Source organism: Trematomus bernacchii, unplaced genomic scaffold (assembly GCF_902827165.1).
Source record: "Trematomus bernacchii unplaced genomic scaffold, fTreBer1.1, whole genome shotgun sequence".
Lineage (NCBI taxonomy): Eukaryota > Metazoa > Chordata > Actinopteri > Perciformes > Nototheniidae > Trematomus > Trematomus bernacchii.
This window is the reverse complement of record NW_022987733.1, coordinates 932180-959886: the sequence shown is the minus strand read 5'-3', so window position 1 is coordinate 959886 and position 27707 is coordinate 932180. Positions and strand designations below refer to the sequence as shown.

General features: G+C 41.3%; 1 protein-coding gene across 1 annotated transcript in view; it reads left to right on the top strand.

Moving 5' to 3' along the window:
• Positions 1-27707, top strand: part of atg5 (ATG5 autophagy related 5 homolog (S. cerevisiae)) — a 43115-nt gene that overhangs the window by 479 nt on the left and 14929 nt on the right. Inside the window, exons 2-7 of the mRNA XM_034145854.1 lie at positions 525-707; positions 3016-3143; positions 5884-5962; positions 6819-6981; positions 11100-11194; positions 25494-25611. Of these exons, the coding sequence (XP_034001745.1) occupies positions 600-707; positions 3016-3143; positions 5884-5962; positions 6819-6981; positions 11100-11194; positions 25494-25611 (691 nt within the window). The 5' untranslated portion in view covers positions 525-599. The remainder of the gene's footprint in view (positions 1-524; positions 708-3015; positions 3144-5883; positions 5963-6818; positions 6982-11099; positions 11195-25493; positions 25612-27707) is intronic.

Genomic DNA, 27707 nt, shown 5'->3' with positions numbered 1-27707 from the left:
TGGGGTTGTGTGGCTCAAAGTTTCACTAATGTGTGTTGCTCTGTTGTGTTGTTGACACCTGTTTACCCTTCAGAGTGTAGTGCAGTACCCAAATAGCAGTAAGCACAACATTAAGTACATGATAAATACGTGAAATGATGTATTGTGGAGCTGCAGAGAAGTCCTAATAATGTACACAGACATAATAAAACAATCCTTGTTGGGTACAGATCATCTTAAGAAATACCACCAGGATCATCTTAATATATATTATAAAATAATTCTATGGACAATGTTTCAATAATGGTAATTCCTTCATATGTCATTGTTGCAATATCAGTCAATATAGATGCAATACATTCATCATTTATTCCATCGATGTGTAATATGTATAATAACTCCCCTTTCAAATCAGGAAGTATATGGCTTACATAAAGCAGAATTATGAGTCAATGTAATCCTCGCCTATGTTTCCCTGTGGTTTCGGGGTTGTTTTGCTCAAAGTTTCACTAATGTTTTTTGCTCTGCTGTGTTGTTGACACCAGGAAGCCGTCTGCCATTGGACTTCAGAGTCTGTGTGTTGGGGGATTTATTCTTTATGAGCCACTGGGAGCAGCAGCATGGCAGATGACAAGGACGTGTTGAGAGACGTTTGGTTCGGCCGGATCCCCACCTGCTTCCTCCTGAACCAGGATGAGGTTACCGAGAGAGAGGCTGAGCCCTACTATGTAAGAGCTGTTACCTTCTGACTTCACATTGACGCAAAACCTGACCCACGATTTGGCTTTTGCTTTTGCCTGTGACTAATTCCATAACTCACTTACCTCCTAAAAGCCCCATCTGAAACTACAGCTCAGTATTTGACATCACTATGTAAGAATGAAAACAGAGACATAGCAGATGACTTGGATAAGAAAAAGAAAAGAAACAAACCCTATCTCCATATCAACGCGACTTATTGGAATGTGTCTAAGCAAGCTCACTTAAAAAAAGGACAGATAAATAGTACAAATAGTAAAGCCACCTAGTCACAAAGCACATACAACATTAAACAAATCATAATACAGATGCCAAGCATAACATCCTTACCCATAAAATAATCATAAAAGAATCAAACACATTAGTAGAAATACAAATCCAACATATAAGAACACCATCAATGAACAACTAGAACTTGTAGGGAAATTAGCAGCAACATCTAATCACCCTTCACATAAAATGCTTCTTGAAGTGCATTGAAAACACCTGCTGTATTGCCGTTTATTCAACCTGCAGTGATATGTTTGTAGTGTCATGGAGGCAGACATGAATATGTGCTGCTCTGGCACCTGGATGTTATGATCTTAAGGATTATTTTAAAGAAGACGTAGGGAAATGAAAAGGTGTTTAGCCAGAGTCTTCCTTAAAAGCTCTCCTTTTGTGATCTAGCTTTACAGATGTCGCAGATCACATCCTAAAAATGCTAGATGTAGTTGGCACGTATTTGTCCATGTGTCCTGACATGTAACAAAACCAAAATGTTAAAAGACATTTTATTATCTTATAGGGGTGGGAATCACCAGGCTCCCCACGATACGATACTATCACGATACTTAAGCCACGATACGATAGTATTGCGATTCTACGCTATGCTAAGTATTGCGATACGATATATTGCAATATTGCAAATCACATGCTTCATATCCATGTCTGTCTTCCCTTCCTGGTTAAAAAATGTATTTGCAATATGAATAGTTTATGTAAATAACCCAATTTGTGTTATTTGAACCTGAAAGAGAGATGGCATTGTTTTTGTTACTTTCATTGCAATTGTATACATGTCCTAACGTAACTTCCTGTTTTATATACCACCATCTTTCGGAGGGATATGCTACAGTTTCTATAACAAAACAAAACATTTTCTTGAGTAGGTTGTCACAAATCACAAGACACTTTATCCAGTTTTTAATCCACAGGGAAAAGTCAATCCTGCTAAGAACAGATTGATCAACCGCTTAGAGATGTCCCGCCCCTTAGCCTATCACGTACAATGTGTTGGAGCGCTAGCCAATAGAAGCACGAGTGTTACATAGTGATGTCTTTATGCTCCAGAGGTAAACAAAGGAGTCCAATGGAGGCGTTACAGACGGGGGGGGGAGTGTTTGGCAGAGAAACTCCCTCTGATTATATTCTCTGCAGACCATTTACATGCACTAAAACCTACAGAACACACTACAGGAAAGGGGACAAACCAAACAAACATGCTAGTGCCATATGATTTAGCACACCTCAGCTGCAAACACACTTATAACAGAAAGACATACTATAAGTTAATGTTTACATCACCAGCAGGGCTTACACCTTTTGATGATATCAGTAAAAAGGTTCGTCTGTAGCCGATGTGCACCTTAAGCATACAAAATAAACAAAGAAGCACCGTAGATCCACCTGACACAATACGTCTAAGAGCAGCATTAATCACAGTTTCAATGAACACACTGTGCACAGCCACGTCCACTGATTGCAGCTCTCTACCACAGTGACGTCAACACTTTGCCTTGGCTGTTAGAAAAACATCACTCGTCACCGGCTTGGTCTTCAATACCAGGATACATGTATTTATTATCCTTGCAAGAATGGAAGTAGTCATCACACACAGGGCTGCGTTGGACAAATAGTTCCCAGAGTAGAGTCTTTGAGATGCTTGTATACAAGAGAGGGTGTTACAGTCAACAAGATGGAGGAATACCGGTTCAAAGCAGTATTCTGACATTAGTTCAGATTAGCTAAGGCCTGCGTAAGCAATAAACATGACAGTCATATGCGTATCTCTCTAGGGGCTGTGTCATCATGCCATTCATAACTTCAACACAGTGTCTCATGAGCGTCATCCATGTAGTCATACATCCGGCTACGTACACCGCTACATAGGGCCTCTGTTATCATGTGCTACTCTGATATAGAAGGAACATTCAGTATTTTCCCAACAGTGTTAATAGTGTGTTTTTATGTGATTTATTATGAACCGGTGTCTTCTTCTTCTGTTGTCCCGCTCAGCTGCTGTTACCCAGGGTGAGCTACCTGACTCTGGTCACAGACAAAGTGAAGAAACACTTCCACAAAGTAATAAGGACCGATGACGCCGAGGAGATGTGGTTCGAGTATGAAGGGACGCCGCTGAAATGGTGAGTGAAGCGTTGCTGGATGAACTGGTTTTGCTATTTCTCCAAGGTGCTGTATCATGAGTTAATGCACTGGTGGTGCTCTGAATAGGCAAGCTTATTTATATAGCAGATTTCAATTTAACATACAAAGAAACATTTCAAACCAGTCAGTAAAAAGCCAAGATTATACAAAATGTAAGTAAGCTAAAAGAGAATAAGATAGGTAATAAATACAAGAGTGAAAGTAACAGGGAAAAGGCAGCTGTACATTCTTCAGTCTTGATTTAAGGAAGGGGGAGATGCAGCGGAAGTTTGTTCCAGATAATTGGAGCATAATAGAGCGGTGCAGTGTCGAGTCCTAAAACCCGGACGTGAGTCAGCATTTCACCACTTCCTGTTCCCTCGTCTCAGAGCCAATGGGATCTCTTCGTAGGATTTTGGAAAATTGCTGGAAATAATGTCTGTGGTTGACTCACATTTTAAGAGATGGACCACGTTTTGTTCTACGACATTAAATAAATCAGCAGTGACCCCGCTGGTGATTTCTGAAGAGTTGACGTGTCTGAAAAACGATGGTTGTTACCAAGTGGCTGAATAGGACTACAGAAGTTGTCGAGGTCGTTGTACGTCATTACACCGAACACGTAAACACTCCTCTAAGTTAGTTTGCCCTGTTCTGCTTGAAAGCAAGTACCTGCCTCCTGCAAACTGTTAAAACAAACGCTTCAACTTGTACCATTTAGAATCTGTATGTTTGAATATGGATCTTAAGTTGGCGTGACGTTGAAGAGAGGAGGGAGGGAGAGGGGAGAGAGAGGGGAGAGAGGGGAGAGAGGGGAGAGAGTTCAGCCTCCTGACAGCCTAGAAAAAGTATTTGAATTGATTAAAGATATCTTTGTTTGGTACACACCCCTCCACCATGATCATTTTAAATATGCCTTTCGATGATAATGAGAATATTGATGCAAAAAGGATCAACCCTTCCTTTAATGTGTGTCATATCGCAATTGAAATATAAGTGGGAATAATCACAATTAGTTATTTTTGTACAGATTGTGCAACAAATGCATTCACATAACCTGTAACTCTTAAGTGAGGGATAGGGTTAGGGATAACCATGGACACCTTGTTAGTTTCTCGTTTCAAATATTTCTAAGAAGCATACATATATACAGCCATAGTAGAGATTTGGTGGGGAGGATATCACGCGTCTCTTTTTAAAGCAATCCATAACCTTGTTAGTTTCTCATCTGGCTTTTTTTTGCAGAGCTCAACCGTCTGCAGACACACTAGTTCAGCCACAAGGTGTCAGTATTGTAGCACAGATGATGAACGAGAGCCTGGTTTATAGAGGCGTTAATCTTCCAGTGAAGCACGTTACAGAAAGGTAGCAGCGTTTACAGATATTGAATTATTAGTTGGGTCAACATATTCAAATGTCAACTGGTTTCATTTCTTGTTTTCATTATGAAAACATAACACTTTAAAAGCATCCCTCCAGGTTCTGGTGACCTGTAATGGGAGTTTGACATCAGGTTTAACATATTTAAAATGACAGATATATCCCACATTGGTTTGTTGGCTTTTAGGGGAACTAGACCTCAAAGACTAACATGATTTGAGGCTGTGATAACAAAAAGATACTCTTTCCTGTTGGCTGAAACACAGGAAGTGACAAATAGCAATGTTGGAGTGAAACGTCAACCGTCAACAACCTCCAAAGACCACAAAAAAGACGCCTGTTATGTCCTTTGGCACGTTAAATCTTAGGGAAAGTTACAATTGAACTTAGACATCATCAAATGTTTTCATTAATATTATTTTCTTCTTTTTAACGTAAAAAAAACTCAGCGTTCAGATTTGAGGCATAAGATGTTTTTTTGTATTGTTTTATTCGTACTGCACGCAAAGAAATGAGTTTGACATTTTAGATACCATTTTTTACAAAACACATACTGTTGTTAAACATGTGTTACAATAGTAAGTAACATTATTTCATCCCACAGGCCATACGAATGTTAAACACCTGCACTTTTGAAAGAACATCCACAACATTCATCTGTTTGCAACTTTAAAAAAAAAACCCAAAAAGCAATTTATCTAATATATCATATTCCAAGAGGCTATTCTTGCACTATTTCTATTATATTCTATTCTATTTGTATTTACTTGCAATATTTTATCTGTGTTATTGTGTTGCACTGTCGGATGAGCCTGTGACTTCAGATTTTCATTGTCATAACCAGGGGCGGACTGGGACTAAAAATCGGCCCGGGACTCTCGACCGGCCCACTTCGGTACCGCTAGTAAATTGTCAACGGGGGGGGGGGGGTGCTAGTGACTGGGGTGGAGGCATGTGGCGCAGTGGGTTGTGCGTTGGTGTTGGGATCAGGGGAGCACAGGTTCAAACCCCACTGCAGTCAGCATGTCGTTGTGTTGTGTCCCTGGGCAAGACACTTCACCCCAAATAATATAAGCGTCTAACAAGTAACATGTCATGTAAAAACTTATCCGACCGGCCCACTACGGTACCGCTAGTAAATACCGCTAGTCAATAGTCAACGGTGGGTGCTAGTGACTTATCCGACCGGCCCACATTGTCCGACCGGCCCACTTCAGTACCGGCCCACCAGGATTCGTCCCGATGGCCAGTCCGCCACTAGTCATAACTACACTGTAGCTATGAACTCATGACAATAAAAGCCTTGAATCCTCCTTGAATCCTTGAATCCTACTTCCTGTTTGTGTTTTCCCGTGACAGGCACTATCCAATTGGAGTCCTGTTTGACCTCCATGCATCTAACACTGTCTTACCCTGGAGCATCACTGTGCACTTTAAGGTGAGTGTTCATGCACAGCTTCCACAAGAATATATCACTTTTTTTATCTGTAAATTGTACATATTTTATGTTGAAATGTATACTACATTTAGAAAGGGGAATGCTGCAAAGCTCCACAGTTTAATATGTGTAGATTAGATCAGATTAGATTAGATTAGATTAGATAGAATTTTATTAATCCCGAAGGAAATTGTTTTTGCCAGGTTGCTCCAAAAATCCAATACAGATACATCTTAATAAAAGTATGTCATATACAATAGCTAAATATACAATATACAAAGTAAGTAACGTATTACAGTGCCGCAGTAGAGAATAGGTAGCAGCCTGTGACAGTGACGAGTCATTTGGTGACCAGTCATATTGCACATTCAAGTCAAATACTAAATATCAGACACTACCTGTGGCGTTGTGTGGTGCTCCTCGGTGCTCGCAGTCTGCTGCTGAAGCTTGTGTAACCATTAGCCAATCACCAACCAAGGTAACCCCCCCCCCCCACCTTGTCACCTGAATCTCCTCCTAGAGCACCATTGTGTTCTTTGTAACCAAATCTCTCTCAGAGGGGCGTGGGGAGGGGCTCCTTATTTTCATCTAAAGTAACAGACAGAGAATCAGCACTTTGGAAACAGGGCTGAAACAGAGGGGATTATGGGATGCTGCAATGATCTGTTTGGTGTTTCAGCCAATCAGAGACAGGCTCTGGATATATCTGAGACCTGTAATATATTGATGAAAAACAGTATAATAGGGGACCTTTAATGTCTACCAGCTTTTGTTGAAGCCCTTCTTCTTCACCAATTGGCCCCCCAAAAACTAAATGAAGAATCTTTAAATAATTTCTTTCTTCTGCATGTGTCAGAATTTCCCGGAGCGTGACCTGCTGCACTGCCCGTCCCACTCTGTGATCGAGGCGCACTTCATGTCCAGCATCAAGGAGGCCGACGCCCTTAAACACAAGAGCCAAGTGGTCAACGACATGCAGAAGAAAGACCACAAGCAGCTGTGGATGGGCCTGCAGAACGGTGAGACACACACACACACACACACACACACACACACACACACACACACACACACACACACACACACACACACATATTTAAGCATCTCTGTGTGAGCATGCTTAAAGGTGAGTAGGGCACACACACAAATACACACATGGACTATTCTATAAGCAGCTGTGAATGAGCAGGCTAAATGGCGAGGAGGGCAGATACACACACACACACACACACACACACACACACACACACACACACACACACACACACACACACACACACACACACACATATTTAAGCATCTCTGTGTGAGCATGCTTAAAGGTGAGTAGGGCACACACACATAAATACACACATGGACTATTCTATAAGCAGCTGTGAATGAGCAGGCTAAATGGCGAGGAGGGCAGATACACACACACACACACACACACACACACACACACACACACACGCACACACATACACACATGAAAAGAAGAAAGACCACAGGCAGCTGTTGGGGAAGTGACACTCGTTCACTCATTAACACACAGATGCACACATGTTGTCTCCCTGCTGATCACACTTTTAAGCAGATTTGCACCTGCTTGTGCACACACACACACACACACACACACACACACACACACACACACATACACACACACACACACACACTGAAAGCTGATATTCTTATTAATGATCAAGCACACACCTTTTTAGAAAAAATCTTTTGCAAAATATTTACTCAGTGGGGTGCTTTAAAAGACACAGATAGATAGACTTACACACACACACGCACACGCACATGCACACGCACACGCACACACACGCACACACATCTCCCTCCAGTCTGATAGCAGTCTTTGAAGCCTCCACTTCCAAACGTCTCCCACAGAAACACCCACCAGCTTCTCCTTCCGTTTCCACCCATGTGTCTCGACAGGTTGATTTCCTATTGGCCGCCGGATGGGGGGGGGGGGGGGGGGCACTGTGATGTGGTAGTAGGTCACTGTGGGCGTCGGGGGTGTTTTAAGTTTGAGGTTTGAGCTCGTCTTTGAAAAGTAAACTCAAAGCGTGGGGTGAGATTCCTGGAATCACTGCAGGTCAAGTCGAACAAAGCATCTGCCCTCTGGGTCAGTTATTTATAAATATGTCACCTTTCTTTTGATCTTTCATTCTCATTATCTGCATATTTTTTATTAAGAATTACTTACACTTGCTATTAATCCCTACGTTACATCTGGGATTAATTAATCAGTTATTAGTCTATGAAGGGTTAACATTGTACATCAGATCTGAAAGCCAAATGTAATGCCTCCAAATGTCATCCTTTTGGTCCCAAAACAAGAAGCAAAATTAAAAAGTATTACATTCAAAATTGCGTAACCTGGAACCAGCAAATATGACATGTTTGCATGATTTTTGCAGTAACTTAAAGGGGACCTATCATGCAAAATGCACTTTTGTACGTCTTTTATACATGAATATGTGTCCCCGGTGTTCCAGGGAACTCACCAAGTGTCAGAAAACACAACCCTCTCTATTTTCCTCCATACCCAAATCTCTAAAAAAGGGGCTGCAACGGATCTGATAAAAACTGATCCAGATTTGAACACTGTCGTCACGACACTGTCGTCACGACACTGACGTCACGACAGTGGCGCTACGGCTATTGGGCCAACTCCACCAATCAGGAGGAGACAGCCACGGCCATTGCCGTTCTAAAGCGCTGGAGACGCTGTAGTACATATGCCAGGCCTGTAGGTGGTGCTGTTCTCACAGAATCAGCCCTTGCACAAACAGAGCTAGAAATTGTCAAATTGAGCAAAATGAGGCATGGCTAAAATGCATGATCTGTTTGGTATTTTGAAAACAGAAAAGTATAAATATGCCTTATATAGGTATGGTCCTACACTATATTATTCAAATATAGCATGATAGGTCCACTTTAAACAATAATAATACAAATGATACAATAATATTTGTTTGCAATAGTTCCAACAGTTGCCAAAATGCTTAATTAATCTGCTTTAGTTATAAATATGCTTCAGGATTTTCTGGAAGTAAATCATTATTTGTTGTTTTGGAGCCTGATAATAATATTAAAAAAATATTGTCTATATTCTATTCTATATCTATTAAGGCTTGTTTTTAAAACTCAATATCCCTTAAAAATCACTTTTCCTTCTAAGCTAATATGCTGTTAAGATATAATATATATCATGTGTTTATTATATATTTCACAAACAGCATTGTATACTAATTGCAATGCAAATGATGGTCAGGAAACTGGAAATAACTAGGAAAGTAACTGTTCATTCTTTGCTTCTGGCACTGACAATGTTTTGAACACATTTGCAAAAACAAATCCTGCAAAAACTTCATAGACTTTTCTGTTACTTTCCCCTGAAACTAATACAAGGAGCTCTGACTCATCTTAGCACAAGAGAGAGAGAGAACATTATCCATTTTATATTTGACAGATTATTCAGAGGACTTTACGAAGTGTTTTGAAAGTGCAGGGTTCATGCGAGGCAAAACATCAATATTATATCTATACTGTGATATGAAATTACATATCGACTAAGGCAGGGGGGTCAAACTCAATTCCATCTAGGGCCACATTAGCATCATGGTTGCACTCAAAGGGCCAGTTTTATATATAAGACTATATAAAAATACATATATAATATTGTATTATTACATTATTGCCTCTGCATTGGATTATTATCGGATAGGGTATAACTTCATAATTAACTACGTCTGAAAGCAGAAGTCTAGGGCAAATAATTCTTCAGTGAGAATGTCACAAAATGATTTAAAAAGAAAAGCCAAATTTGAGGTGCATTGTGGGACATGTAGTTTATGGGTAACGTGCTTCTGTAAATCGGCATGTAACCGTATAATAAACATATTATTCTTTGCAAGCTCTTGTGGGGCCACAGAAAATGAAGTCACGGGCCCGATTTGGCCCCCGGGCCTTGAGTTTGACACCCCTGGACTAAGGTTTTAAGCATGGTAATATTGCACAAGTGTCGTTGACTTGTTTTAAAGGCTGCGTTACAGTTAAGTCATGCAATTTTCTGAGATTACATGACTTGCATCTTGCTTTTACCCACTTATTATAACACATTATATCCATATTACTGAGGATTTTAAATCAAAAACCTCATTATCAAAGTCAAAGTCAACTTTATTGTCAATCTCAAAATATGTTTGTACACACAGAAAGGTTGAAATACTGTTTCCCATAGTCCCGAGGTCTAACAAAACTCACACATTCAAATGCAAGAACACTCAATAATTTACACAAAATAACCGTTTACTTCAGTAAGGATATATATAAAAAAAGATGATGTACATAGTGTAAATGAGAGTGCATTATGTTAATATATCGTGAAGTCACCTTAGGTCAACCCTACCATATCTATATCTGAAATATTGTGATATTAGTTTTTCTCCATATCGGCCATACCTCGTTCTTGCCATCTCTTTGTAACGACATCAAAAACAGAAAGCACTTGAGAACTAATCCAAACAGAAGGAGCCGTACTCATGAAAGTGAGAGATGAAACTTATTTAAAGCAAAACTTTCACGTCCAAAAGAGACCAGAAACAGAGACAGAGAAACAGTGATGGCGCTTACTTTCATCGAGCGGAGAGAAAACAGGAGGCTCTTGTGAAAGTGAGAGGAGAGAAGGAGGGTTTGAAACCAGCACATGTTGGGTGGAATCCTTTCGTAAAGATCTAAGGCGGAGCAAGTCTCCGTCTCCTGTGTTGGTGAGAACCAAATCCCATATAACCCCGTCCATCTGTAAGAGCAGCTCCTTCATCACTGACAAAAATCCTTTGCTTGACCCACAGCGGAGAAATTAGCATTGTTACAGGGAGAAGGAATAGTGCAGACAAGACAGCATTAAAGAGTAGACTAACATATTCAGTAAAGAAGTAAGCACACGTTAATAACATGTATTGTGTCACTATATTGTTTTACACACTTTATTATACCCATCCATTCATATTCATTCTGCTATATATATCTTCATATGCATATTTATATATGTATACACCATACTCTACCCTAGTTAGTTGCAGCACATCATGCACTTTCATTCTGAGACAATGTATTTCACTTTTACTTTTTGTTGTCACAGATAAGTTCGATCAGTTCTGGGCCATGAACAGAAAGCTGATGGAATATCCCACCGAGGACGGAGGCTTCAGATTCATCCCCTTCAGGATATACCAGGTACGCACGCACGCACGCACGCACGCACACACGCACGCACGCACACACGCACGCACGCACACACACACACAGAGGTTGCCAAAATTCTGATCCCAAGGCTACGACTGAAAGGGACAGATATCGTTTTTTTAATAATTGTGTGTGTGTGTGTGTGTGTGTGTGTGTGTGTGTGTGTGTGTGTGTGTGTGTGTGTGTGTGTGTGTGTGTGTGTGTGTGTGTGTGTGTGTGTGTGTGTGTGTGTGTGTGTGTGTGTGTGTGTGTGTGTGTGTGTGTGTGTGTGTGTGTGTGTGTGTGTGTGTGTGTGTGTGTGTGTGTGTGTGTGTGTGTGTGTGGTGTGTGTGTGTGTGTGTGGTGTGTGTGTGTGTGTGTGTGTGTGTGTGTGTGTGTGTGTGTGTGTGTGTGTGTGTGTGTGTGTGTGTGTGTGTGTGTGTGTGTGATCAAAGTGTTAGAGCTCGCCAGCACCCATCATTCAAATCCTCCTGTCATTCTCTCTCACACACACACACACACACACACACACACACACACACTAAACAACCTTCCACAATGCCCTTATTACTCTCATTTCTCATAAAGCCAGCACGCTTTGATTCTCCTTTGATAAATCTGAAGTGTCTCAGTCAGTCCAGTAGATGTAGCCAGATAGCTGTGTATAAAAAGGTCTTTTCCTAACTTCTTGTCCTTTACCTCAGTGAACACTCGGAACATTAAGCACTTAGATATGTCATAAGATAAGAACACGCACTGTGAGTTAGATGATCTGTCAGTCACAATCACAGTTGTTTCCAGAAACTGTCATTTTAAATATTGCAAAGACTTACGGGACAGCATTATCCCCTTTACTGTCCTAAAGGGTGGTCCAGTGTATCCTCAAGGAGTTAATCAAGGAAGCATTGAAGCTCCTTTCCTATCATATAGAGAATTTGAGCAGCTCTTATCGTGGCTGACACTTGTTAGGAACCTTCGATTACTACACTTTACACTAATGAGAATGACTCTTCTTGTCTTTCTCTGTAATGTTTTTAAATCCAGGTAATCATTCATGTTCTTTTCCTGAAACCACAATGGGTTCATTCACTATGAGGCATTTGCTGGCACCCACACACACCTGCAGACTAAATGTCTATTTAACAGTAAAAACAAAACAAAGACACATTTCAACCCACTTGGTGACCTCTTCCTGACATGCTCATCCCTCTAAAGAAACAATAGAAGTCTCTTGTCATTATACAAAATCAAGAAAGACAACTTATTGTGTTCGTGCCTCCCATGATACACACCTTGAAACTTATTGAGTCATTTGTATTTTTTAAGGTCATCCATAGTTCTTTACATATAAGCTTGATAGGCTATTAACACTTTTTTTTCAATTCTTTTTTCACAATTTGAACCACATTAAAAGGTTTAATGCAGATTTGTGTTCTCATGTCATCTGATCAATGAATCAGCCTGTTCATAATAGGGGTAAACAACAAAACACTGTCTGTCTGAGAGACGTGTCGGACCCGGCTTTACCCCGGTGCTTTTTGGAGGTTATTCATCAGTTCCGGTACATTTGATACATGTGACTCTCCTCGGTTCGTGTGTTATTCCCCTGGACCGAGAAGAGCCTGTGGGCGAGCTTCAATGCATTTCAAACCTCCACAACTTCATCCTGACTCAGGTGAAAAATTCCTTTTTTTTTTAAGGACCAAAAAACGGAAGAAGAGGTGGATGAATAATCGGCTGATTCTCACATGGAAAACATGAGCAGACTGAGAGCCAGACAGAAAAAAGTGCCACGCTTTGAGTCAAATGTTGGTGGATTTTTATGCAAATCAAAAGCTGGAAAAGTGTGCAGAAAGAATTTGAGAACTTCAGGAATTACTCATTTAATAATCGAAGTCGATTAAAACATTATTTGAATCCTACCGGACCCTCAAAAGTGTCGTCCAGTGCAGTTTGAGGAGTTGTACATTTGGAAAACATCTGGATCTGTGCAACAAAAACATGTTGACAGTCTGCTTTGAGTCTGGCGGGTGAATGTGCGTGCATTAAGCCTCGATCTGAAATCACAGGGAGCACAAAGGCCTCCTCACTGTCACTGAGTCCTGTGGAGGAATTAAAAATGTTAGGGCCTGTCGAGACACGTTTGGAAACATAATGAATCAGAAAATGGAGCAGAGCAGAAAATAGATCTGGCTCCGAATGACAGAAGTGTCAACTTATGTAATTTGATTTATAGATAGAACAGCACTGTGCTGTAATGGTTAGCTGCAAGAGTGAACTTTCCTACCAAGCATATTTTCCCATCATCATATCCGCTGTGATTGCTGGTAATTTCCCAATGCCATGATTTAGTATTCTTTAATAATGCCCTACTTGGCAGCTCATATGGCTTCATTTACATGTTGCGCAACAACGAGGGCCTGTCAATCAATGGCTGCTTTGCATAAAATTCAAAAAGCTCATGAATGCTTTTGTCTTTTACTTGTACGTCTCGAGTGCGTAAATAAAGCACTTTGACAAAAACATTCTTGTTTGGTTATAAAAAAAGGGAGTCTTTTAAGTGGCAGACTGAAACATGCAGTCTCACCAACATGAGCCGCCCTCGCAGACATGCACTTGTCGCAGCTGTAAAACCGGATTAATTCTGGCGTGGAGGAGAAACACAGTTCTGGGTGTTTTTTAATGGCTAAATTGAAAGTTTCCACAGCCATTTATGGCTTGGTTTCATGGCAATTGGAGCATCAAAGCCTGTTACAACCTCACTGTGTGGAGAAAATGAGCCGGAGAAAAGTCTGGATTGTTTTGGAAATGGTGTGGGTTTTCTACTTACAAACTGCTAAATATGTTCAACTGAAGACGAGAGGAAACTAAATCTGTTCATTAGGGCTGCACGATATGGAAAAATGCAATAATTGTGGTTATTTTGACTGATTTTGTAATTAAGACATGCATCATTATTGTCATTATCATTGAAAAATATATTAAAATGTACCAAATATGTCAGTAGAATACATTTGTAGGGCGGGATATGTCTGCAGCTCGACAAAACTTCATCCAAAATACAATTTGAATACATATTATCCTGTAACAATTATTGTTCTTCAATGATTTGAATATTGCACTAGTCTATATTGCGATTTCCATACCATTTGGATTAATTGTGCAGCCCGACTGTTCATTATCATGAAAATACTCATAATGGCAGTTTTCTGTGGCACTTTGCTCCTACTTTCACTGGAAATAACTTATTTGAATTGTTTCTAAATGTGTAGGAATCCTGCTGAAATTCTTTTCATTACTAAGGTGGGTTTGTTTTGCTCATTACGAGACGAAACACGATACTACAAAACCCAGTAAAGACACGAAAAAAAGCGGAGGAAGAACAAAGTGATTGTCATTGTGGTGACTCCGCTCACACATACACACACACACACACGCACACACACACACACGCACACACACACACACACACACACACACACACACACATGCTCGGAGTCCTTCAAAGCCAGATTGTGGTCTTTAGTGTAAATAACATGTGCTGTGTTTGATGCAGACAGAATTAATGACAACACTCAGTCCAAATAACAGAGGGCTCATTTCCGTCTGGCCTGCACTCCTCATGGAGACAAAGACAACTCATGGGCATGGACGACACATTTATGTGTGTGTCTGTGTCTGTGTGTGTGTGTGTGTGTGTGTGTGTGTGTGTGTGTGTGTGTGTGTGTGTGTGTGTGTGTGTGTGTGTGTGTGGTGTGTGTGTGTGTGTGTGTGTGTGTGTGTGTGTGTGTGTGTGTGTGTGTGTGTGTGTGTGTGTGTGTGTGTGTGTGTGTGTGTGTGTGTGTGTGTGTGTGTGTGTGTGTGTGTGTGTGTGTATGTAGTGTGTGTGTGTGTGTGTGTGTGTTGTGTGTGTGTGTGTGTGTGTGTGTGTGTGTTGTGGTGTGTGGTGGTGTGTGTGTGTGTGTGTGTCTGTCTGCCTGCCTGCCTTATGTCTTGAAGGTTAACCATCAATTAGTTATTATTATTTGTATTTACTTTTTTAAGGGGTTTATTAGTCTTATATAATCTACATATATCCCATTAAATTGATATGATAAAGAAGTCCTTTTCCTCTCACTCTGCATTTCCTTCCATACACTTATACTTTAATATATTACATAAATACTTGACTTGGCTTTAATCAATAAGCAGTTTTTTACCATTTCTCTTCTTACTGTACATTTCTTTTTGTGTTCTTCATTCATCAAGCGTTCTGTTTCTAAGTTTCTTTCTACTTCTGTATCTTGTCCTTTTCAATTGCCTCCACTTTGCTTTTGTGTTTGCACACCGCCCGCCCCGCCCTTTGCTCTGGCAGCGCAACTTATTTGGCTGCCGGTGCATCTTCCTGTGATTCAAAGAGCCGGAGGGGGGCCGGCCGTCTCGCTGCACGGAAAGTGAAAATTACTATCCTGTTTTTAAAGAGCACTTACATTGTTGCTCTACAGGTACAACGCTCTGTTCCCGCTCCGTGACTCAGGGCTTAGTCACAAACTCTGTGTTGTGGTGCTGAGGAAGCTGCCTGCAGGTTTATTGCGTCGCAGATATCTTGTAATGGCTTGGCGGAGACGAGGGGGAGGTGGTGACTACACAGACAATTACAAAACATGGGAATGCTGGAAACAAATTTGTGCCATAGGCGACAGGTGATATGCCGGTTGCACTGAGGGAGAATTTGCTGATGCCTTTACAGTAACGGTGTCTGGTAAAACCATGACTGTCAGTGGAAAAGCTTTTTAGGTCTTGGTCAATCTGCCGAATGCTCGAAGGCTTTTACGTTGTGGTATTGGCAAACTTGCTGATCTGTACTTAATCATGAAGAAACAGATGCAGCTTCAATCTGATTATTTATCACATCTTCAGATTGTTGCGTCAGTTCGGCCATTATACAGAAAAACATCAGCTCTTGGTTATATCTTATCATGCAGATGGTTTTGGTTTTATTTAATCTCCTGCTGACCATGCCACATGTCAACAAATGTAAAGGAACTACAGTTTTTTATTTGGTATATACCATCATTGACTTAATGAAAAAGACACTGATATCCGGGCAGTTAAAACCCAGTTACGTCTGGCTTAGTATCGCTGTTGGTGCGTAAATGATGATGCCATAACAGCAAGTTATGTGTTATTCTGTTAACTTAAAGGTCACCTATTATGCAAAATCCACTTGTTCACGTCTTTTCTACATAAACATGTGTCCCCTCTTCTTCATGTCTCTTCTTCCTCAACATGTGTCCCCACTTCTTCATGTCTCTTCTACATCAACATGTGTCCCCTCTTCTTCATGTCTCTTCTACATCAACATGTGTCCCCTCTTCTTCATGTCTCTTCTACATCAACATGTGTCCCCTCTTCTTCATGTCTCTTCTTCCTCAACATGTGTCCCCTCTTCTTCATGTCTTTTCTACATAAACATGTGTCCCCTCTTCTTCATGTCTCTTCTACATCAACATGTGTCCCCTCTTCTTCATGTCTCTTCTTCCTCAACATGTGTCCCCTCTTCTTCATGTCTTTTCTACATAAACATGTGTCCCCTCTTCTTCATGTCTCTTCTACATCAACATGTGTCCCCTCTTCTTCATGTCTCTTCTACATCAACATGTGTCCCCTCTTCTTCATGTCTCTTCTACATCAACATGTGTCCCCTCTTCTTCATGTCTCTTCTACATCAACATGTGTCCCCTCTTCTTCATGTCTCTTCTACATCAACATGTGTCCCCTCTTCTTCATGTCTCTTCTACATCAACATGTGTCCCCTCTTCTTCATGTCTCTTCTACATCAACATGTGTCCCCTCTTCTCCATGTCTCTTCTACATCAACATGTGTCCCCTCTTCTTCATGTCTCTTCTACATCAACATGTGTCCCCTCTTCTTCATGTCTCTTCTACATCAACATGTGTCCCCTCTTCTTCATGTCTCTTCTACATCAACATGTGTCCCCTCTTCTTCATGTCTCTTCTACATCAACATGTGTCCCCTCTTCTTCATGTCTCTTCTACATCAACATGTGTCCCCTCTTCTTCATGTCTCTTCTACATCAACATGTGTCCCCTCTTCTTCATGTCTCTTCTACATCAACATGTGTCCCCTCTTCTTCATGTCTCTTCTACATCAACATGACTCTGAAAGTTTCAGGAACAAAGATTCTCTCTCTTTTTGTCCTGATCCATTTTTATAAAAACCTGTCTGAAAATGAGCTGATCAGATTTTGGCCACTTTATGATGTCATAACGATTTTTTGGCTTGTGTAACCATTAGCCAATCACCAACCAAGGTAACCCCCCCCCCCCCCCCACCTTATCACCTGAATCTCCACCGGAGTACTTTTCCCAGGAATAGTCCCGATAGTTCCTGGGATTTTGAGTTCACACCAAAAAGATCTGGAAGTAGAACTTTTCTTTGCTAACCTTTTCCCCCCTTTTCAGTGCCTGCTAGAGAGGTGGTACTTTCCTGGGGAGAAAAAGGTTCCAATTTCTGATTGGCTGGGCGAATTGCAAACCACGCCCCGTAAAACTCTGAAAAGTTTTGTGAAGCCACCATTTTATTTGCTAGCATTAGCATCATTAGCATTAGCCCAGCGCACCAACGGAGAGAGACTAACTTATGGCAACACAAAATAAAACGTGGGAGCAGTGGAGTGATGAGGAGGTGTCGGCGCTTCTGGCGATTTACCCGGGACTTCGGGTGGCAGTATACACCGTGAAGTTGTTTGCGGCCTGCCAGTAAACCCAAAGCAGAAGAAGAAAAAGTGACGTCAGAGGCTTCATTTGCATAATCCTCCCTCAGGGATTTACTCTTCGGTGTGAACGCGATCTACTAGATAGTTCCAGAACTATTCCTGGGAAAAGTACTTGGTGTGAACGCGCCTAATGTGTTATTTTTAACCAAATATCTCTCAGAGGGGCGTGGGGAGTGGCTCCTTATTTTCATCTAAAGTAACAGACAGAGAATCAGCTCTTTGGAAACAGGGCTGAAACAGAGGGGATTATGGGATGCGGCAATGATCTGTTTGGTGTTTCAGCCAATCAGAGACAGGCTCTGGATATATCTGAGACCTGTGATATATTGATGAAAAACAGCATAATAGGGGACCTTTAAGACAAACTGGTGAATACAAAACCACCTGCTGACATGCTTACCTGAGAGCTGGAGCTGAGAAATATGGAATAAGCCCTAAAACATGAAGATGAATGGCAAAGTGCAAGAGATCAACCTAGCATTCAACACTTCAACGATTAATCATTTAGGATTCGATTCAGTGTCCCTTGTTGGAGTGTCTCCTCTACAGGTGTGCATTTCAAGTTCTGAGAAAATGAAGACTTAAAAAAAAATTAGGTTATTCCAATTTACCAACGGCTGGTCTTATAGGTCAGTGGAAACCCTTTCTCTCACCCCTCTCCATTCCCGGAAACTTATATTGATTGACGTTTGCTTCACCCCGGTCCATTGTTTTACCATCAATTAGCCGGATTGAATCGCCCCCATCAATTAGGCGACGTCTTGAGTTCCGCTGCTCTTTTCACTCAGCGAGAGCGAGCCATCTCTTTTCACCCGAGTCCTAATGACACCTCGCTCTCTTTGTGCCAGCTAAGGTGTCACGCCAGCTGAAAAGAAAGTGTCTTCATGCAGGCAATATCACACCTCTCTCCCCAGGGATCAATAGCCACCTTCTTTGTATGGCCGAACGCCTCAATTATTCATGGCTGGCTAATTAAAAATGCAATGAAGTAGCTGTCACTTAGCGCACTCTCTCTGCTCTGGCGCTCGCCGATGATCCCGCACGAAACTCTGCGCTTCCTGCCAGTGACTCAGTGTTTCTGTGAAACCTGAGCACAGTCTTCACACCTTCATCGCCACCTTCCTCTTGCTGCTTCGTGCCGGTCCCTGCGGTGTGTAGTTACTGCTCGGACACTCGATCCCTGTCCTCGCCGGTTTCCTTTTCACAGCTCCATGATTAGACCTTATTGTGTGTCAGACTCTCCGTTTGACACCTCAGGTTGGGTATCTGCCTGCGCCACAGTTTCTCCCATCATCCTACACTCCTCAGTGAATAGAGCAAGATCTTATCTGATCACTATTGACCACAATGAAGATTGGACGATAATTGAATACTGTCTTTTATTCACCTTTCAGTGCAATCGAATGTAAGGATACCATCCAATTGTGCTATTATTTATGTTGACCAATCAACGATTCAATGACACTTACAATAATGAACTCTAATCCCCAACTCTATTTTTCCATATTTTGCATGTGTGATTAGTTTGAAATCAGGTAAGGCATAACAGGGTATTACAGTTCAGTGTGTTGAACATCAATTTTAATTCATTTAAGTGTGATTTATTTTAATGGCCAAGGTAAAAACCTTATCAGGACTTCAATTATAAACCCAACAATTCAAAGAACCCGAAGGGATTTGGTTTCTAATGGTGTAAGAGCAAGAAATGCTGCAAACTATAACACTGACCAAATCACCCAATGGTTCAAATTCCACATTCATAGCAACCAATTAGGGAAATTAGCTGGTGTCATGTTGAAAATGCGCATACTGCACGTAGACATTTTAAAGTAAGGTGACTGCAACTTCTGGTCACCCGGCGCCTTGTCACCTGCCCTGAGGTCACCCGATAACCAGAACTACTGAATTTTTAACTCTACTCTGAAGGGATAGCGAGACTCTTGACATTTACAAAGAACATCCCTGCTGACATATCAGAATCAAGTTCAGGATGCTGAGTTTACAGGAAATTACAGTACAACTAAAATCAGGTTAATTAATGGAATACAAGCTATTTCTTATACAATACACATTGTGTTAGGAATGTGTCAAATTGAGTCTTAATGAACTCACTTTTAGAAGGTGCTATCGTGATATTACACATGTATTTTCCACGTGTGGATGGGTGACATGCATTGACAGGAAAGGTTATTGGCAGACACATTATAATCTATGGTCAGGGTGCAAGGGGTGGCAGGCATGTGGCACTGGTTCAAACCCCACTGCAGTCAGCATGTCGTTGTGTCCCTTTGCTCCTGTGAGGGTTGCCCACAGTACTGAATGTATGTAAGTCGCTTTGGATAAAAGCATCTAACAAGAGACATGTAATGTAATGCAAGCTGGATATACTTTCTGTTTCTACTGAGCCTTGAGATTTGATTTGGCACTTATCTAATTTGATAGCAGAACTAACATTCATTGGAATCTTTGACACAGATTTTGTAGTTGCGACTCTTGTACTATTTTGCAAAAGGTGATCGCAATGAGTTGTTATCTATTGATTATTGGAGTAGTGAGTGCGTCCAACAGCAGTCCAAGCCCACCGAGGAGCAGTCTGGGGGTGTTTCTCAATGTCGAGGAAAGCTGCTCCAGAGCCACTATTTCAAGGATGCTACGTCATCGAGTGCTATGAAATGTCGAGGCTGCACATGTGTATCCTCCGCGGTCTTAAAATCCCCACAATGCTTTGCGCACGGACCAATTTCCAAATCTTTGGCGGAAATCGCGCTCCATTTAAGGCGGGGCCTCGCATATGACGCACACCTGTTAGCCTGTTCCACAATTCTTCGTTTTCCGAGGCTAGGAAGGATTATTGCCTCGCTTCTGAAGGACCTGACTCGGAGGGACTTGTCCTACCAAGGAAGCGTCCTCGACATTGAGAAACACCCTCAAAATACCAGGGCTGCTTAGGAAGGCTAGAAATTGCTAAAGTATTATGCAAATAAGCAAAAGTTCATTAGGATTGTATGGAGACATTGGCCGATATTGGGTTTTACATACATGTGTTCAGTTTAAACCGGCACAAAGGGGTGCCTTTTATCTAAGGGGACATTTTTGTCTATGTAATTCTCACATAGCTCAGTCCATCAAACATAGTTTTAACACAGCAAACTACAGACGCAGATAAAGATCATCTAATAATTGCCCTAATCAGCCGAAGACAACGCCAATGATTTATGTTATCTTAAACTGGTCCACGAACGAAGGTGAGATAATTGGATCTAATCGGAAAATAAGTTCTCATTAAAGGTCCCCTATTATACTGTTTTTCATCAATATATTATAGGTCTCAGATATATACAAACATGTCTCTGAAGTGTTTGGCTCCAACACCAAACAGATCATTGCAGCATCCCATAATCCCCTCTGTTTCAGCCCTGTTTCCAAAGTGCTGATTCTCTGTCTGTTACTTTAGATGAAAATAAGGAGCCCCTCCCCACGCCCCTCTGAGAGATATTTGGTTAAAAAGAACACAATGGTGCTCTAGGAGGAGATTCAGGTGATAAGGTGGGGGGGGGGGGTTACCTTAGTGGCTGATTGGCTAATGGCTACACAAGCCAAAAAATCGTTATGACATCATAAAGTGGCCAAAATCTGATCAGCTCCTTTTCAGACAGGTTTTTATTAGGGATGGGAACGATTAATTGAATATTCGAATATTCGAAATTATTCAGGTATTCGAATATGAGTTATGAATATTTTTATTAATTATTATTATTATTATTTTTTTTTTTGGGAGGGATGTTTAAGTTGATTACATATTATCAAATTGAATAATTCAATGTATACGACAGTGCCATAGCTAAATGTGTTAGGTGACGTCTAAAGGTGTGTTTTGCTCCGCTCACCGGTCCCTCACAGCGGGCAGAGCTGCAGGTGCTGATCTCTCTCTCTCGCGTCCGGTACTTCACTCACGTTTATGTCCAAATCCATAGATCTAGCTAGTTCTAGCTAATGATATGCCTGCTGCCCCTGCCTACACGAAAATCACGCAGACTCAAACCTCATCTTATGCCCAAATGCGGCGCAAATGCGCTCCGCAGCCGTTGCGAGGTTCCGGTGCTAACAGTTCATGAGCGTGCTCCCCCGCCCCCTGTCAACACTCGCAACACATGAGTGGCCAGCCTAAACAACAATAAGCACTGCTCGGCAACCGTGTGTGGCGGCAAAGTACATAGACATTTTGACAGGAGAGATTTAGTTTTGCCGGTATTCAACATATTTTACCAGTCATAGTCCGGTAATTATTTACACTCTAAGAAGAGTCCTACACAACAGACATGGCGTCAAAAAGGAGTAATGTGTGGAAATATTTCGACCAGGTTAGTGAGTGCGGTGTAGAGTGCAAAGTATGCCAAATTAAAGTTATATATATACATACTATACCTTGCTATACCCGCAACCTCCGTTCCAGCTGAGAGGGTCTTCTCTACAGCTGGCCTGATTGTGAATCGCCTCCGCACATGAAAGCTGTAGGCCTATGGCTGTCAAACTGTGATCACCAGTTCAATACATTTGACAAATTCAATTTGGTTTCTATACTTATTTGAACATGTATTTATTTATTTCCAAAAGTTATTGAAATATTGTTTTTCGAATAAAAATGTAGAATTTTTTTTTTTACCCAATTTTTTTTTTTATAGGATATGTACATTTCGGTTAACCGGTTAACCGTTTTTTGGGGGGTCGAATATTCGAATATACATTTGCTTTCAAATTCCCATCCCTATTATATAAATGGATCAGGACAAAAAGAGAGAGAATCTTTTTTCCTGAAACTTTCAGAATCTCTTTCCACAGAGGGGACACATGTTGATGTAGAAGAGACATGAAGAAGAGGGGACACATGTTGATGTAGAAGAGACATGAAGAAGAGGGGACACATGGTGATGTAGAAGAGACATGAAGAAGAGGGGACACATGTTGATGTAGAAGAGACATGAAGAAGAGGGGACACATGTTGATGTAGAAGAGACATGAAGAAGAGGGGACACATGGTGATGTAGAAGAGACATGAAGAAGAGGGGACACATGTTGATGTAGAAGAGACATGAAGAAGAGGGGACACATGTTGATGTAGAAGAGACATGAAGAAGAGGGGACACATGTTGATGTAGAAGAGACATGAAGAAGAGGGGACACATGTTGATGTAGAAGAGACATGAAGAAGAGGGGACACATGTTGATGTAGAAGAGACATGAAGAAGAGGGGACACATGTTGATGTAGAAGAGACATGAAGAAGAGGGGACACATGTTGATGTAGAAGAGACATGAAGAAGAGGGGACACATGTTGATGTAGAAGAGACATGAAGAAGAGGGGACACATGTTGATGTAGAAGAGACATGAAGAAGAGGGGACACATGTTGATGTAGAAGAGACATGAAGAAGAGCATTTTGCATAATAGGTGACCTTTAAATTAAATCAAGTATGTTGTAATGCTGAGTATCATCTCAAATTACATTTCTTAAAACTGGTTTTATTTAGATCTGTTTTTTAGTTGAATTGCCTCAAAGGGAATACCAATCTGTACAACATGCGCTCCCCTCTGTACTGACACTCCTGAGTCAAAGTCCATTACCAGCTCTGGACATAGTTTACTAGATTTTTGTCTGGCGTCTGCCGGTAATTTCCCACCATGTTTCCCGCAGTTCTCACTCAGGGAATGTTTTGGCTGCAGGCTTTCAGATCAGAGTCGAACAGTCATGAGGATGTTTGCTGCATACGTCACTTTTGTTTAGCCGTCCCATCATGACTTAGTCAGTTTACATTTGAGGCATTTAGTGGTCGTCGAGTGATTTGCAATGTGGTCAGCAGTTGGATAAGCTTTGGTTTCTAGACCATTATCGTATAGAGAGGAGGTCACAGGTCAGGGAAACATCATCATGACGGTATGCCTTTGACTTTAGAAATATCTTAACAGTCTAGGGAAAAGGAAATGGAGAGAAAGAGGGTTATTTTCAAAATGCATAAGAGCTTTGACCATTAATCATTGCTCTACATTCCCCCAACAAGAATGGGGACGAGTTGAATTAGTTGCTTTCTTTACCCCAAAAATAGTTAATCACCCACTTTTCTGAAGTGTCCTTTTATTCAGGGGTGTAAAACTCAAATACACAGTGGGCCAAAATTAAAAAATGGGTACTAGTCGAGGGCCGGACTGGTTCAATGTTTATTGCAAAACTTATTGAAATGAACTTATTGCACATATTAAACCTGGAACTAACAAAGCTTAAATGATTGCCTATAAAAACAACATTAAACATTAAATAATCAGTTGCAGTCATTTCTTATGGCTCGATCTGCAGAGTCATTTTCTTATGATTACATTTTTCCACAGGCCAACAACAGCTTCAAAAAAACTATTTCCCTCAAAGAACAAACCAAACATGCCCTGTTGTCTCAAGAAAAAAAGTGCAGAAGGAAACATCCATTAAACTCAGTGTGCTGCTCTGTGATGCTAGTTCAAGCCAGATACTTGGCATCTCATCTTGGGTGCAAGTTCATCAATGTTTGGGGTCAGGCTCTGAGCTGAGGAGACCCTCAGGATTGAGTGAAGGTGTGCGTGCAATATACGGGCGGGCCAGATCTAATAGTAATTACAAATTATCCTGCGGGACGAAATTAAATCCACCACGGGCCTGATTTGGCCCCCGGTCCTTGAGTTTCACGCATGTGTTTTAGATTGAACATAAATCCACATCTCAACTTCACAACAACGTCACATTTATTTGTATTCTCTCCATCTAAGAACCTCGCAGAATGACGGATATATCTGTCGTATAAGATAAGATAAGATAAGATGTACTTAATTGAGCTCGATTTGGGAAATGTTTGCACCATCAAAAGACAAGGCATTGCACATTAGAGAAATTAAAAGACTAGAAATGAACAAGTCAAAATGTAAACTTCTCAAATAGAAATAAAATAGCATTAAAAAAAGTAAAAAATATACATGTTGAAAATACAATACATGTGTAGAAGCTGACTTTTTGATCAGCCAAGTAAGGCCTTGCCTTGCCTTGCCTTGACTTCAGCAGCATTTGATGACTGCCAGGCTGATGATCATTACAACATTTCCGCATCGCCCGTAACATCTGTGGAAATGTTGCCGATTGCTCCATATCACATGAAAAGCACATCATTCCCAGTGTATTCACAGCAATAGCGTGCATAGTTGTGTCGTTGTTTTCCCACTTGCTCAACTTTGAGAAACGTACCTAAAAATATCCCACTTACAGGATATTATGTGTGCTTTTTCCAGAGAATTGCGTTGAATCAGTATCACATGTCTGATGAGTAAACGATTCAAATCCTAAACAATATTTGTACAGCTGCATCTTTTAATCAGATTGAAATATGATTTAGTCTTGTAGCATATTTAGGTGATGGGTATTTGTTGTCTTTGGAGCTACTTTACTACACACCTGGTGCCCTATTTCTGGATGTTTATGCACGCTTGTTGATTTGCCGTGCTCATATTTGTTTCAGACGCTGAGCGACCGGCCGTTCATCCAGAAACAGTTTCGTCCCGTTTCACCTGAAGGCCACGTGCACACTCTCGGTGACCTGCTGAAGGAGGTGTACCCCGTGGCTTTACCAACTGAGGGTAGGTCGGCACACAAACACATGCAAAGTGACAAGGACCATATTGCACCTTCACTCTAGTATCAATACTCCCTTTCCTTTTCCCCTTTCAATCACACTAAGCAACTTGTATATGTTGTATTCCAGTGGGGAACCGTGTCTATCACAACTGGACCTTCTGTAGAAACACACACATATATTCAATTAAATATAAAGGTCAAATGTAGAGTTCTTCCTATTTGGGATCAATGAAGTATATCTAATCTAATCCCTAGAAATATAATAATAATAATAATTCCTTATATTTATTATAGCACTTTTTCCAGATACACATTACACATACATACATGTAACGGACAATACCCACAGGAGCAAATTCAGGTGAAGTGTCTTGCCCAAGGACACAACGGCTTTACAGACGCAGCGGCGGCAGGGGCGGGTTTCGCCCCCTTGATCTGATGATCAATGCACAGCCCACTGCGCCACACCGCCCATCTTCACACCTCAAAGTCATCAAGGCGCTTTACAAGTACACATTAATATCATACATGTACTGTGGACAATACCCACAGGAGCAAATTCAGGTGAAGTGTCTTGCCCAAGGACACGACGGCCTGACGCAGTGGCGGCGGGAGCGGGTTTCGAACTGGAGTTCCCCAACGCCCCCTTGATCTGATGATCAAACGCACAGCCCGCTGCGCCACTCCGCCCCTAATATCTCCTTCTGGGATCATACATGGTGATAGTAAAGATAATGTCATCAAGAATAATATTATGACAATATCACTCACACAAGCTTGAATCATGCCAATCATTTTGGAGCAGCTAGGTCCACTAGTGACCGTGTTTTATTTTTGGTTTCCTCTGACAATATATGCCCTGTCATCTTCCTGAAGCGAGAGAAGAAAGGAGGCACTTCTCCTCTGAGCTTTATCCTATTTACACAGAAGCACGAGGCATGTCAGAGATCCACTCTCTCAGATAACACACACACACACACTGGGGGGCGAGATGAGGGGAAATGGGGGTAGTTGCCAAAACAAGTGTTGGTGGAGGAGAGGAGATGATGGGATGATGTAAATAAAGGAAGCATGAAGAGATTATGAGTAAACTACAGAAGCGATGAGGTGAAGAGAGCGGGGGTCTGAGCCAATTGTCCTTCTTCAACAATTGAATAAATAATGCAAAAAGGTACTTCAATAGACGGTGGTGCTACAGTATGGCACAAAACTGGATCAGTTCATTCATATATCTTATTAATACTACAAATGTATTGCAGTACAGTGTGCACATTTGCACTTTAACCCCTTATGTTATACACATATTTTTATTCTATTTGACTCAACCTTATTTCTTTGTAATATGGAGAAAAACCCAAGCTAGGAAACATAGTATGATAAATATATGTCTCACGTCAAGAACAGTACATACACATGCATTGGTTCAGAGTAAAACTGATTAATAACACACACACTGTATCAACTATATGCAATCCATGTCAGTCTACGTGTAAACAGTAGGCTGAACCTTTAAATATACACCTGGACATCAGGTTCATAAGTCCTGTTCGCACTCGTGGCGTACGGTTTAGCTGCAGCTGTGGAGAGAGAGTGTGTGTGAGAGAGAGAGAGTGTGTGTGAGAGAGAGAGAGAGAGTGTGTGAGAGAGAGAGAGATAATGAAAGAAGAGATGAGAGGAGACCGAGAGGGCGATCAAGCGGCAGTCTAAACAGGCAGCGTCTGCAGAGGAGGAGAGAGGAAGTAGATAAGGAGACAATAGGGTGTTAGGACAGAGGACCCGCAGGAGACTCACCTGCACGGGGGAGACATTAACACCCCCCCCCTCCTCTGTCTGTCTCACATTCACTCTCATTTTGTCCACATCACCACCATAAACATGTCGCTGTATATTCAGCTAGATCTTGCAAAAACAAGTAGTGTGAACCTTTGAATTTACACTTTTGAAAACAAGCTGATTTTTGCAAAGCTGAAAACCTTTTTGTTTTCGTTATGTGAAATGTTCCTCAGGCTTTTTCACAAACATTCACAGATCAAAGACACTCAGATGTCCAAGTTTTAAACCGGTCACAGTCAGTATTTTGTGCGTTACACTCACTTAA